Source organism: Lactuca virosa, chromosome 8 (genome assembly GCF_052849685.1).
Source record: "Lactuca virosa cultivar CGN04683 chromosome 8, Lactuca_virosa_CGN04683_v6, whole genome shotgun sequence".
Classification (NCBI taxonomy): Eukaryota; Viridiplantae; Streptophyta; class Magnoliopsida; order Asterales; family Asteraceae; genus Lactuca; species Lactuca virosa.
In genome coordinates, this window is record NC_136433.1 from 119694022 (window position 1) to 119708168 (window position 14147).

At 34.7% G+C, this 14147-nt stretch overlaps 2 protein-coding genes across 4 annotated transcripts; both read right to left on the bottom strand.

Annotated features, from left to right (window-relative positions):
* Positions 1–4543: 4543 nt before the first annotated feature.
* Positions 4544–8918, bottom strand: LOC145134494 (uncharacterized). Of its 3 annotated transcripts, none has more exons than XM_079069332.1 (8): positions 8675–8918; positions 7662–7842; positions 7383–7579; positions 7208–7306; positions 5513–6501; positions 5311–5386; positions 4948–5202; positions 4544–4876 (listed from the first exon to the last, which is right to left on the bottom strand). In XM_079069332.1, the coding sequence occupies exons 2-7, from the start codon at positions 7756–7758 to the stop codon at positions 5056–5058; spliced, it is 1605 nt and encodes a 534-aa protein (XP_078925458.1). In that variant the 5' UTR covers positions 7759–7842; positions 8675–8918; the 3' UTR covers positions 4544–4876; positions 4948–5055. The 3 variants fall into 3 exon arrangements, with proteins under 3 accessions (XP_078925458.1, XP_078925457.1, XP_078925459.1); XM_079069331.1 differs by having other exon boundaries at positions 7208–7309; XM_079069333.1 differs by lacking the exon at positions 4544–4876 and having other exon boundaries at positions 4950–5198; positions 7208–7309.
* Positions 8919–9760: 842 nt separating this feature from the next.
* Positions 9761–12474, bottom strand: LOC145133326 (putative pentatricopeptide repeat-containing protein At5g65820). The gene is made up of 3 exons (XM_079068268.1): positions 12284–12474; positions 11860–11900; positions 9761–11737 (listed from the first exon to the last, which is right to left on the bottom strand). The coding sequence occupies exons 1-3, from the start codon at positions 12447–12449 to the stop codon at positions 9923–9925; spliced, it is 2022 nt and encodes a 673-aa protein (XP_078924394.1). The 5' UTR covers positions 12450–12474; the 3' UTR covers positions 9761–9922.
* Between the last annotated feature and the right edge of the window lie 1673 nt (positions 12475–14147).

Consider the following 14147-nt stretch of genomic DNA (forward strand, 5'->3'; position numbering starts at 1 on the left):
ACAAAAACAATTCTGAACCAATCAATATATAAAGACATATTAGTAATTGTATATTTTAATTAAATTAAAATAAAATAAAGTTCAATCGAATTTTCTTAAATTTAGGATCAGTTACAAAAAAGAAAGACTTATTCGATTTTTTATTTTTTTTATTAATGAAATATAAAAAACATTTTTACCAAAATTTATTTTAAAAATGAAAAAAAAAAAAAATTTCTTAAAAAAATCAATTTTTTTTTCCTATTTCACGTTTTTTTTTCTTCAAAAAAAAGAAGAATAGAAATCCAACCCTAAATCAATACATTTGTATTCACAAATGATTTTTTTTTTTTCAAAAAACCTGTAACTACTCCAATCACAAATGAATACATATCAATTTACAAGTAATCCAGTTTCTTTTTTAATCAACTGAAAATAAAAAGAATACCTCTAATCATAAATAAATACACTCATTAACACATAATTACCCTGCTATTTACAAATGAATACACTGCTATTAACAAATGAGTACCCTGCTATTCACAAATGAATAAATGAATACCTCTAATCATAAATAAATACATTCATTCACACATAAATGCACTGTTATTCACAAATGAATACACTGTTATTCATAAGTAAATACACATTCTAAATGAATTCATCAAGAGAGAGCAGGAGACTTAAAGATAAGAAAGATGTAGTAGACTGCAGAAGCTAGGGTTCGCACCCATCATCTCTGTCCAAGAATCCACACCAGCTTCACTGATCGAATTCGATCCTCCAAAGCCCTAATCTAGGACTTGGGGAACGACTATAAGTTAGATAATGGACTTCGACGAGTACGAGTACTTGGAGAAGACAGTCGACTAATCCGACACCAGGAATGGTTCATCTTCGAAGACCAAAGACGGTCTGTCTCTCTCGACGTCTCTCTCTCCATCCCTACCATTACTTCTGTGACGTTCCGACCTGGAAAACCTTTCCTCACGGCTACGGCTACGAGCATGGTCACGGTCTCTGTCTACATCCCTCCTGCTACCGCCGTTCTCTTCGTCCCTTTTGTATTTCTTGCTCCTTCTCCGTTCTTCTTCAATGCGGTCATCTTCAACATTGTTATGAATCATACGAATAATAAGTATTTTTAATTTATGGAAAGTATCTTATTTTAGGAGATTATCTTGTTTCAGTTTTTAATTTGGTAATTAGGATCAGTTAGTAATTGAGTCGATTTGGGTGATCTTTGTTTCCTTATTAGAGTCTTTTGTTTATCCGTATTTAAAGGGTAGTTGTTTATGAAACAAAATTATGCTTGAAGTAATTGCTTTTAATCTCTTAGAATAGTTTAACCTAGTATCCTCTCAATAGGAGATTAGGTGTTAGTAATACTCACGGCTGTAGGAAGTACAAGTACAGGTCCTGTCACGAGATCTAGATCCCGGGGCGTAACAAATTTGGTATCAGAGTCGCTCGTGATGTCTACTCAACAGGAAGAATTGATGAAGAAGCTAGAAACATTCATGGTCCAGCAAACTCAGAGTACCCTTGAACTGAAGGGGGCAGTCGAAGCCTTGCAGGCCAAGCATGCGGCGCTGGAAGAGAGTTTATCACAGTCCCAAAACAAGGTCAACAAACAAGGGTCTGAAGCAAGCGAGGAAGAAAAAAAGATGGACCAACAATTTGAAGATAGCAGCGAGCTAGGCCGAGGAAGGAGCAAGGGCATCGTCACCGGCAACGCACCAGGAGGCAAGATGACGAGTTCCTTCACGGTGTTAGGTCGAGGCAGGGGGTCGTTTGGATCAAACCCCTTGGGAAGAGGACGAGGAGTAGGGAAGGGGTCTGATTCTTGGCGCAATGCAGACCCACAATCATTCAAACACCGCTAGGATTTCCACAAAGCCGAAGGATCGGGACACAATCGGCATATTGAACAAGAACAGGTGCATAAAAGTTGGGATGAATTTGATGAAGGAGGTTAACGTGGCGATCGGGTGCCTGGCAATCTGGTGCCTAGATTCGCCAAGATGGAGTTTCCGATGTATGAGGGCAAGGGTGACCCACTCGAATGGTTACAGAAGAGTGAGGACTTCTTCAAAGAACAACAAACACCGCCGGAGGCTTGGGTCCGCCAAGCAACTTTCGCCCTATAGGGTCGGGCAAGCGGGTGGTACCGAAACCCGAGAAGGATGAAAAATCGTTTGAGTTGGGTCGAGTTTTCGGAAGAATGCAAAATCTGTTTCGGCCCGCCTATGAGCTTGAATCCCTTAGGGGAGTTAACTCGGCTTCGACAAGTTGGGACAGTAGAAGACTACTGTGAAAGCTTCGAATTGTTGTTGGGTAGGACGACGGGGGTCACACCGGAGCAAAGCATTTGGCACTTTTGTGCGGGGCTAATAAACGTGATAAGATATGAGGTTGAATTTGCGAGACCCATAACTCTATATTATGCCATGAATCCAGCAAGACAAATTGAGCTAAGGGTGGCAGAAGCAAGACTACCAATAGGTGTCGGGCCTACAGGAAACCAAACCTCGACTGCAAGCCAAAAACGAGAGTCAGCAAGAAAAGGAGGAGCTGGAAACTACAAAACTGAAACACTAAATCCGGCCTGGAAAAAACTAACGACTGTAGAAATGGCAGAGAGGCGGGCAAAAGGCTTGTGCTTCAACTGTGATGAAATATTTTCGATTGGGCATAAATGTGCCAAGCTCTTTTGCATCATGATGGATAATGAGGAAAACGACGCTAATGGGTGACTATTGAGCTTGAGGACAAGCTCAATGCGGAGGAGGGGAGTAATGTTATGAATCATACGAATAATAAGTATTTTTAATTTATGGAAAGTATCTTATTTTAGGAGATTATCTTGTTTCAGTTTTTAATTTGGTAATTAGGATCATTTAGTAATTGAGTCGATTTGGGTGATGTCTGTTTCCTTATTAGAGTCTTTTGTTTATCCCTTTTTAAAGGGTAGTTGTTTATGAAATAAAATTATGCTTGAAGTCAATTGTTTTTAATCTCTTAGAATAGTTTAACCTAGGGATGAGCTTTAGAACCGGAGCGGTTCGGAACCGGGACCAGTTTTCGTATATTATAAGAACCGGGAATCGGACCGCCGATTCTAGCGCCGGTTCCGGTCCCAGTTTTTCGGTTATTTTTCAAACTAGAATCGGTTCAAAATATTATAGATGATATGTTATCTTCCGTAGCTTGTAAATGATTCAATATTTAACCAAATTATGACTTTTTACATTCTAAATTGAAGTACAAACACTAGATTACATGATGAAAAAAAATCAAGTAATTTCGACTTCATATGAGTGAGTTATGCGCATTTTAAAAGCGGGACAGATTTCAAAAAACAAATGCTGAAACAGATAATACGAGCATTGATATGTTGTCTTCCGATGTCTATAACTGATTCAATATCTAACCAAAATATGTGTTTTTATAGTCTAAAATGAACTACAAACACCAAATTACGTGCTGGAAAAAAAAATTAAGTAACTCCGACGTCATATGAATGAGTTATGCTCATTTAAAAAAATATGACAGATTCAAAAAAACAAAAAAAAATGCTGAAATAGAAAAAACGCAGCATCGATATTCTTTCTTTCGGGGCATGTGTCTGATTCAATATCTAACCAAAACATATGTTTGTACAGTAAAAAATGAACTACAAACTCCAAATTACATGTTGGAAAAAAATCAAATAATTCCGACTTCATATGAGTAAGTTATGCGTATTTTAAAAAATGAGAAAAATATCAAACCGGTTCCGGTTTTTAGAACCGGGACCGGTTTTCATAAAAATGGAGAACCGGTAACCGGAACTTGTTACCAATTCTGGTTCCGATTCCGGTCCGATTCCGGTCCGGTTCCGGTTCCGACGGTTCTAATGCTCATCCCTAGTTTAACCTAGGCTCCTCTCAATAGGAGATTAGGTGTTAGTAATACTCACGGCTGTAGGAAGTACAAGTACAAGTCCTGTCATGAGATCAAGATCTCGGGGCGTAACAAACATCTTTACCATCATCTTCTCTTCCCTCCCGCCTGTGACCCTAACATCCTTTTTGGAGAACAGAGACGACGAGTACCTGAGATTGTCCGAGGAGATGAGACGGCGAGACGATGATGTAACGACCTGGGATGGCAATGGCAGCATAATGTGAAAAAGACGGGGGTGTGCGGCCGGCAATAAAAAAATCAAATAGATTAGGGTTTAGTATGTATTGATATAAAGAGAAACAACGATTCAAATTAATATTATACCTAAGTTATAAAAATTTCCATTTATTTCTATTATTTGGATTTCCTATTATACCCTTTATCACCATATCAAAGTTACATATTTAACCCATCAATTTTATAATTTACATAAATGACTTGATTATTAATAGCCCTAGATCTAATTATTTAGAAGGTTATGATTTGTTCTGGCGTTCTCAACTTTTTAAGTGTTCTCATTTGTTCATATATATATATATATATATATATATATATATATATATATATATATATATATATATATATATATAATAAAAAAGAATAATGACTAAATATGTACAAAAAAACAAGATTAATGACAATATATACAAAAAAAGAAAAAAAAAATAGCAACTAAATGTGTTCAACAAAACCTACAATAGCCGGTCATAATGGTATTTGTGAACAAAGTAAACAAACTTAATTCAATGGTAAGACTGTAAAAAAAATAATAACTAAATGTGGACATGAAACAAATTCGTTGTCCCTACAAATTATCAACCCTAAAGTTAGATGTGGGATGCCACCTCTTCAAAAATCAAAGAATCCTCATGTCCTAAGACAAAACCGACACCATTTCCAATCTATTTCAACCCACAAGCTGCTTCATTTGTTTTCCATCTGTAGAAACCTGTAAAAGGCAAAAATCTTAAGTGGCAAAACTCATGAATAGCTTATAGCTTTCCAAAAGAAAGATCTAACCTTTTGCCCTTTTGGGATTTGGCCTTCTATATACATGTGACATATCTTCATATAACACATGTATCTTCTGTTTTTGTTATCGTACAATAAAAGTTGCAAGGACCTTTTTCATTTTGTTCCCTTGCCTATGTTTCTCCATTTATCTTTTAGGTCTATAGTGGTACGTCCTTTGTGGAACACATTGTGTCCAAAATCCAAAATCTCCTTCCATGGAATTTTTCTATCATTGACACTTGAATATCTCTCAACACCTTCCTAACAAGTTTAAACAATCAACATGAACTTACATTGTAATAATATAGTTTTTATAATCATATCTAAGATCAAATTAATTATTTATATAAATAAAAAACACACAAGTACCTTGAGTGTTTCTTCCTCTGATTTTGTCCATGGGATTGTTTTTCGTCTCAACAAAGGAACAACTACTGGAGGGGTGCTACAAAATAAAAACAAATTATATTGCGAATTTCCAATCGATGGAATGAAATAATAGAAGGAAAGGAATCACATTCCTCCAATGGAATCAACGATTCCATTCCTTTTCAGAAAGATAACAACTTACTATTGTGCTTTCCTCTTGCGGAGTTCTCTTGAGGAACTAGACTCAATAATTTCCATTTGACTTTCTTTTTCCTTAAATTTCCGTTTTGGTGTACTTGGTTGTGGTATATGTTTATCAACATGTCTACTAACAATGTCACTCTCATTGACATTGCCATTGACTTTGACTTTCTTTTGCCCTTCACCTTCTGTCATATTTTGATTGGCTACATTTCCTTCACTTGTTTCACCAAATGCTCCTGTTAGTTTTCTATTTTCATCTTTCTCAAATTCACTTGGTTTCTTAAAGGATTCAATAGGTCTACTACCCTTTTTGACTGTGAAGCTAGAAAAAGCTTGTAGATCATTTCTAGCTTGTGAAGCCTTTCTTTTAGCTTCCTGATACTCTGAAATTGCACGAGAATACGTGCAAAATGGGCAGAAAAAGTTGAAATTTTCATCAAATGTGATGGCAAATCCTAAACAACTCTCATGAACCTGTAATGGGCAGGACTCAGAACTACAAACTAACAACTCACCACCTTCATTACACTTCACACAAAGATTCATCAAGGAATCTGTTTGATCACCATCTTGTTCCATGGAGTTTTCATCTTTGCTTAAATGTTCATCTTCATCCAATGCATTTGGTTCAACATTTTTGTTGTCTTTTAATTTAACAACAGACTCTAGATTCTCCATGTTATCAACAGATACCCTTTTCTCATGTGTGTCTTGGGGCAATTTTTCATCATTAAAATGAAGCTGCTGTTGATCATGCTGAACATTACTTACTCGATCAGCTTCTTGCAACTCCTTTTCTTGAAACTTTCCTTTATCTTTTCTTAGGTTCAAAATGGTTGTATCATCTTTAGCTACTGTATCTTGGACATCAAGATTCTCATCATTCACTGGACTTGTATTTTGAGATGCATTTGGAGTTACTAGTTTACTCTTTTCTTTCAATGATGCAAGAAGTGGGTGACTACTTTCAAGAAGCATGTCCTTCAACTGTTTTATCAGACAAAAACACAGCCAAGTTAGCAATATGTATATTGGCTAATGTTAAGAAAATCATTGGATTTGAGTTGGTTTAACCGGTTTATGAAAAAAGATGATTCAAGAATACCCTTGTATTTTGGCTACTTTTCTAAAAAAACGTCATTTTTATTTTGCCATTGAAACTATTGAATAAAAGAGGCTAATGTCAATAATACCCTTGTAGTGTGTTGACATTGATAATGTGTATGTATGCTGCAATGTATATGGCCAAAAAAAATTACTTATTGATTTAAGGATTCCATCTCTATGTATGTTGTCATTGTACATGGCCTATGTATATGTATGTTGGAGTCAATATGTATGCTGGAATCTATATGTATATGGCATATATATGTATGATAGTATCTATATGTACGTGTATGCTGCAATGTGTAGGTATATCATATATGTATGTTGTCAATGCAATGTGTATGTTGGAATCCAAATGTATGCTGCAAATGGAATCTATATACATGGTTTTAAAAACCTTAAATTACCAAGTTTCTCTCTCCTGAGTGGCTTTAATGCAAAAGAAAAAACTATAAATGATTTTCCAATAAGTTGGTTAAAGTTCAAGGGTTTTGCTACCATTTGTCTCATCACTTATGTAATTAAAAAACATTTTTTTTCTACAATTTGAGATTTTGAGATATACATTAGATGAAAAGAAACTCACCTTTTTCAAGACACATTTAGGCAAGGATGACCTTTTATGTGTTAAAAAGGAACGAACATCCCATTTTTCTTTTTCAAATCTAGCCGAATGCTCAGGTGTCTGCTACATTTACAAAAAAAAAACAAAAATATAAGGATAATTTAAGATTTCCAGCACAATTATTAATCAATATCACCTCACGTAATATCTTGTTAAGGACATCTTCACAGCGTTCTGATGAATCAAAAGTGATTTTACCATTTTGACCTGCATCAGCATCAACTACAGCTTCATCACTTTGAGGAAACAAGCTCTCCAAGATTCTTAAAGAGACGACCTCTTTTGCATCTTTTCCTAGATCACCTGAGATTGCTGGAGCCATTCTCACTAGACCTGAAACATGGAAACTATAATTTTAAAATAAATATAAATGAAGAGTTTTGTTTTTAAGAGATGAAAGGAATATGAAGCATGCCTATTAAAGTAGACGCATCTGTTTGTTCATAAGTTGCTAGGGTTTCAATGACCCAATTCCATACAATGTCAGGAACAATAGAGCTCTTGGACGCCATGAAGATCACTATGAGTTTTTTTCTGTTTTATCAAATTGATCACTGTAGGTTTTGTCTTAATTTTTCATGATATTTTTAGATTCCCTGAACCATAAAAGAATAACCAATGATTAATAAGAATTCAGCTCCAACATTGGATACCCCATGTGTCAAAGGATGGTATAGCAAAGTATTACAGTTATTTATTTTCTTTTAAGATTAAAACCTTTGATTAAACAGATTATTCCCCTACATCATCAGTGTAAACAAATTCTTAAAAAAACAGTTCTTATGTGAACTGAAAGCAAATGTCCCATAATCCCAATAAATAAGGTATTCCCTGGATATTAAACATGGATAAAGTGGTTTATAAAAAGGGGTGTTTGGATAAATTAGATTATAGCTTATTAGCTTATTTGCGGGTGGGAATATGCAATAAGCAATAAGCTGAGATATTAAAATCAGCTTATTTAGCTTATCCCTACCACAATAAGCTGATTTTTAAGGATTCCTATCCAAACACTTAAACTTAGCTTATTGCGGTGGGAATAAGCAATAAGCATAAACACCCTCTTTTTTCCCTATCCAAACACCCCCTAAATGTGCTTTTTTTTTTGAGATGGTGGGATTAATATGATAGATATTCCGGAAAGAACCCACTACGCTGGAGAAATCATCTACAAAATGTTGAAAATTTCTTGCTTCTAATGGTTTCTAAGCATAGCCATAAAAACAGAAAGCAAGATGATCATAAAAAAGCGTGGCTTGTTTTGAGTGTCAGATACATTCAATACCTAAAAAATCACAGGAAAAATCTTGCAAGTTTATGAAGTAATCAAAGGAATCGTAAGAGCATTGGGAATTAATAGACGAACTCTTTTCCGAAATTTGGAAGACAGTTTTCAAAAAATCAATTATAGGGGGATCAAAATCTTACCTGTGAGAGAATTGCATCCAAGATCATAAAAAAAACAGAACATGTGTCTGGCAATCAAGAAATCGACGTCTTTAACGCTTAAGGGTTAAGATCAACATACTTAAGCACCAATAAAACAAGGACCAAAATTACAAGACGAATTTTTTTGGGACAAAGATTACATAAAACAGCGATACTCGGAGACATTTTTTAATTTTTCAGTATTTAGGGCTTGGGGTGGAAGTATGGTGTTTTTGAAATTGGGCGTTCCTAGAGAAATTTATCCGTTCTTTGTCTCTATTCGTCTCTGTGTAAATTTCAATACCTCCCTTGTTTTATTTCTAGGTAACCGTTTGCCCCCCTTAACTTTTATCCACTAGCATTTTAACCCCTTATACCATAAGGTTTCTCTTAATTTTTAATATATTTGCGGATTCCAAAAAAAACTATTGGATTAAGAATGTCAACCTAAAGTCCTATGCCCTCAATTTTTTTATATTTTTCAATGTTATAAAAACCAGGTCAAGACGGTTGGACCGGGACACAGGAAAGAGAGTTGTTCAACTACATTTGTTATGTTTATTTCTGGACTAGAAAGAACTAGTCGGTTTTTACAAAAACCCGCTTGAACCGATTAATTTGAATAAAAACACATGAAAATAAAACATTTTGCATAACAAACTTTTGTAGTCTTTTCATATCCATTTAGAGATTTCATAAATTAAATAAAAATAGAGACTACAGAATAAATGTTATGAAGCTTTTTGATGTATTTGTATTCATTTAAAACTATATTTTATTTTAGTATTATAATTTATTTATTTTGGTGTATGTGGGTGAAAATAAGGAAAAGAAAACATAAAAATTCTAAAAACAACCGAAAACTAGTCATCATCATTCATATTGGTTCCGACTAAAAAATTGGTTTTTAAAACATTGATATTAAGATTCATTTGGGGATGAACTTATTGAAACCAATATTATTTCTTTGAGGCGGTTTGTTTTTAAAATCAGAATCGATAACAAGATGGGTCCAAAAATTTGGTCTTGGAACTGTAGTTTGAAAAAGATCCAGTTTGGTTTGCTAGTGATATATATATCCATATCTGATCAGGTAAGTAGAAGTGAACATTACTTCACAATTTAATAATTTATACAACATTAAGCCTTATAAATTAACAAATGAAAGACTTATACAACCATAGACTAAAAAATTAATAAAAAAAAACAAAACAAACAACATTACAATAAACTAAAAGAAAAAAAAAATCATATGGAACCAGCTTTAGCATGGCCCCACCTACGTCGACGAGCCCTTCTTTTCCTCCCATCATTTTTAGCCTTAACTTTCTCTTTCAAATCCCTCTCACCTCTCCTTTTATACATTTTAAAACTTATTTTCCTCTCAGCAGCCATCTCCCTCACCTTCTCTGTAATCTCAACAGCAATCTGTCTGTTATAAAGCTTCCTCAACCCCTTGATAAGCTTTGCAAAAGTATCCGCTTGTGGCATCACTCCAGCATCCATCATCTCCAAACAATAACCACACGCATCCTTCACATACCCTTTTGAAAATAGTGCATGTATCCAAATCGTCCATGCATAAACATTAACCTCACACCCTTTATTAATAATACAACTCCAAACATCTTTACTCACTTCAATCTTATCACCTCTTAGTAACGAATTCAAAAGATCCTTCATAAGCCCATATTGAGGAACACAAAACAAACCTCTTCCCACCATTTCTTTAAAATAATCACAAGCTTCAACCAAACATTCTTGACCTATTAACCCATGAATCATATTCACAAAATTGTCAATTCCGGGGCTGATTCCATTCCGTTCCATCTCATTCCAGACTCGAACCCCTTCTTTAACATCCCCTAACTTGAAAGCCAAACGAATAATCGTATTGCAGATGTTAACATCTGGAAACAAACCGATCTTTTGCATCTCGTTCACAAGCTCTAAACATTCTTCCAATTCATCTTTCTTTTCATGAGCATTTAAAATATGTAAATAAGTCGTTTGATTTGGGGTATGTCCTTTTTGAATCATGTGATCTAATATCTCATAACCCTTTTTAATCTTCCCCCATTTACAAAACCCACTTATCAATGTAGTGTAAGTAACAACATCCGCCTCACATCCACACCTCTCCATTTCCATCAACACCTGCATTGCAGACTCCATTTTCTCTTGACCACAAAGTGATTGTATCAAAATGGTGAAAGAAGTCGCGTTTGGATCACAACCTTTTTTTCTCATTTCTTTCAAAAGGTCAAAAGCATCCACCATTTTACCTGCAACTGCATACCCGTTGAGCAAATTGTTGTAGACAACAATGTCGGGGTCAAAACCGGCTTCTCTCATCTGCACCAAAACAAACTTAGCCTCCATTAATTTACCTTCTTTACACCACCCGTATAACAGAGAAGTGAAATGTTTGATTGTTGGTGGAAACCTCACTCTCATGTCTTCAAAAAGTAAAGCAGCTTCTTTGATGTTCCCATTCTTACACAATGCATCTAACAAACACCCAAACACATATTCATCAGGCTCACAGCCATACTTAGGCATTTCATCGAGCACCTCGACTGCTTTTTTCACCAGTCTAGCAGAAGCAAACCTTCTGATTAATACAACAAACACTTGTGGGGTTATAAGCTGTGGGTTTTCTTTTCTCATTTCCTCAAGAAGCGCCCATACTGCACCAAATTGTCTCATTTTTCCTAAACTTTTGATCATGGATTTGTATATGTCATGGTTGTGAGTGTAACCAGGTTGTTTTGATGCCCAAACAAAGAACCTGTATCCTAAGTTTCCAGCATCACCACAACGATTCACCACACGTTCGGTTAATCCTGAGCGGATAATAACACCGGATTCTTGTAAAGCAAGTTCTAATTTTGGAACACGTGAGTGGAATTTCCTTAAGATTCTGTAAATCTTCTCAACATCACCTGAAAATTCATCATGGGGTTGATCATTGGAAGTGCCTTCGGGTTTCTTGTCAAGACGAATTAGCCCTAACCATCGATTATCCTCGATATGGGGTTTTGCTGTTGAGGAGAATGAGCCCTAATCATTAATTCCCATCATTATGACAGAAAAACTGTAAATATGATATTTATAATATAAACACCATTCCTGAATACAGCAATTGACTTAGTTGTTTGAAATGAAAAATGTGCATGCATTACCTCTATGTTTCTCCGCTGAAGGGTCCCATTCACAGATGCATCTATGACATGCACAGAAGGAGACTACAATGAGTATAAAGAGACCAAAACTCCAATGAATATGAAAAGTTTCTTAATAGTAATCAGTCGAAGTAACATTCAGGAAGTGAACATAAACATAAAGCATTTCTACTGATTCAGATACTATGATGACCTTCAAGAGCATAAATGGGTTAAGATTCTTGTATTAATGAAAATGGTTCAAAACAACAGAGAAAACAGAGCACCCGAAATGCACCAATGACCAAATGGAGCAGAAATGAAACACGCATATACCATATAAATCTAGCCCTAACACAAGTAATTATCTAATAAACATCTAATTGAAAAGAAAATTACTGGTAATAACAAACAGAGAAAATTGCAAAATAGTAAGAAAACGCACCTGATGAAATGGAGGAACAATGATTCCGATTGGAAGGCTGCTGCCCTGATGTCGTTGCTGAATTCGAAGAGTAGGTTGCTGTGGGTTCACAGATAGAAGAGCACGAAGAACTGCAGTAAACTCCATTACGTACCATAATACAACCGCCTGCAAAGCTTCTTCTCATTTTCCGTCCTCTGCGATGTCTCCCCCAAAATTCTAAATTAGGGTTTATCGACTTCAGAAAATGACGAAATATAGACCTTAAAATTTATGAAAAGCTCGTATCAGCCCTTACAGTTTAGAAATTGTCATTTGGGATTGTTGACTTTGACCTTCTTAATTTTAACGTTTTCGTCTATCTTTCTCTGTTAAGTGGTCGTAAACCATCTAACAATTTGGTCACTGGCCCCCATTAATAATTCATTAATTCTACAGTTTTTTTAAAGAAAATTGGATCTACAAGACTACAAGTCTACAACGATAAAAATTGATAACGTACACACCTCCAACACATTGCTCATCAACACACTCTGACGAGGTGTTTGAGATTGAGTTTACAAAATGTTTCAGTAAGCTTAAGAAAAATGTTTGGAAGATAAAAAAGTGATTTATTTGCACCCAAAAATTGTATGATAACCCTATTTGGCATGACTCTTTTGACAAATATATATATATATATATATATATATATATATATATATATATATATATATATATATATATATATAATATTGTTTTTAAATTCATTTTAATGTGAGCTTACTGCATTATATATTTACAATTTTCCTACTTTAATTTATTTTAACAACTGCACTATAAAATAATATTTATGGCTTTTTATTGGTTTTTCTATTTATTTACACAATACATTGTTTTATAATTTTAAACATAGAACAATGAAATAAAAAATATTATAAAAGTAAACAAAAATATATAAATATATAAATAATGTCTTAAAAATAAAAATGATCGAAAATTAAAAATAAATTATAAATAAGTAAACTATAAATGCAATCTCTGTCTTAATAAAAGAGTGTCTTTAGTGTCAAGTATCTATTATAATAAATGAATTTTTTTTTCACACATGTTACATTCTCATTCAATTTGTCAAATGTCATTTTATGGTTATTTTGAATTAATTTTTTTCCACATGTTATTTTATGGGTTTTCTTGTTTTATTAAATTCCACACAATATTTTAATGTAATAATTACTATAAATATACTAATAAATTGATATCAATTTTATTAATGGACTTACCTTTTAATTTTAAAATTCTCAAACTAAAGCTCATTAGTTTTATTTATTTATTTATTTAAATTATTTGTTTAAATTTAAAGGATAAAAAACATTTCAATTTTAATAATTCAAAAACCGAAAGTGGTCAAAAACCGGAAAAGAAATGTGAAACTGCGAAGGTGAGAAGCTTAGATGCGAAAGTGGGTTCGCAGCGAAGGCTGCTGCTCGGATGCGAACCTTGGAAGGAGGGTGCGAAGGTTGGAACTGGGTGCGAATCTTCTCGGATTCGTATGCGAAATAAGGGTTCGTAGTCAGAGAGGAGAAGGTTCGCTGCGAAGATGGCCGATTTCTAGAGTGCGAACTTATCCGGTTGAAAGCGAACCTGCCCGGCTGCGAGTGTGAGGTTCGGAGCGAGAGACCAAGGTACGAGATTTGCCGGTTCGCTGTGAAGGTTGGGTTCGTGGCCTGAAATCGTTTTGTTTGCTACGAATACCTGCGAACATTCGCAGTGTGAACAGTAACATGCAAACTTCCATGCCCTTTTTGGTTTCCTTCTTCTGTTTTGAGCTGTTATCGACCACGGGAAGGTTTGGGATGGTACGGATGTTCATAGGAAGGACGAAAAATGTGATTTTTAGTACCAA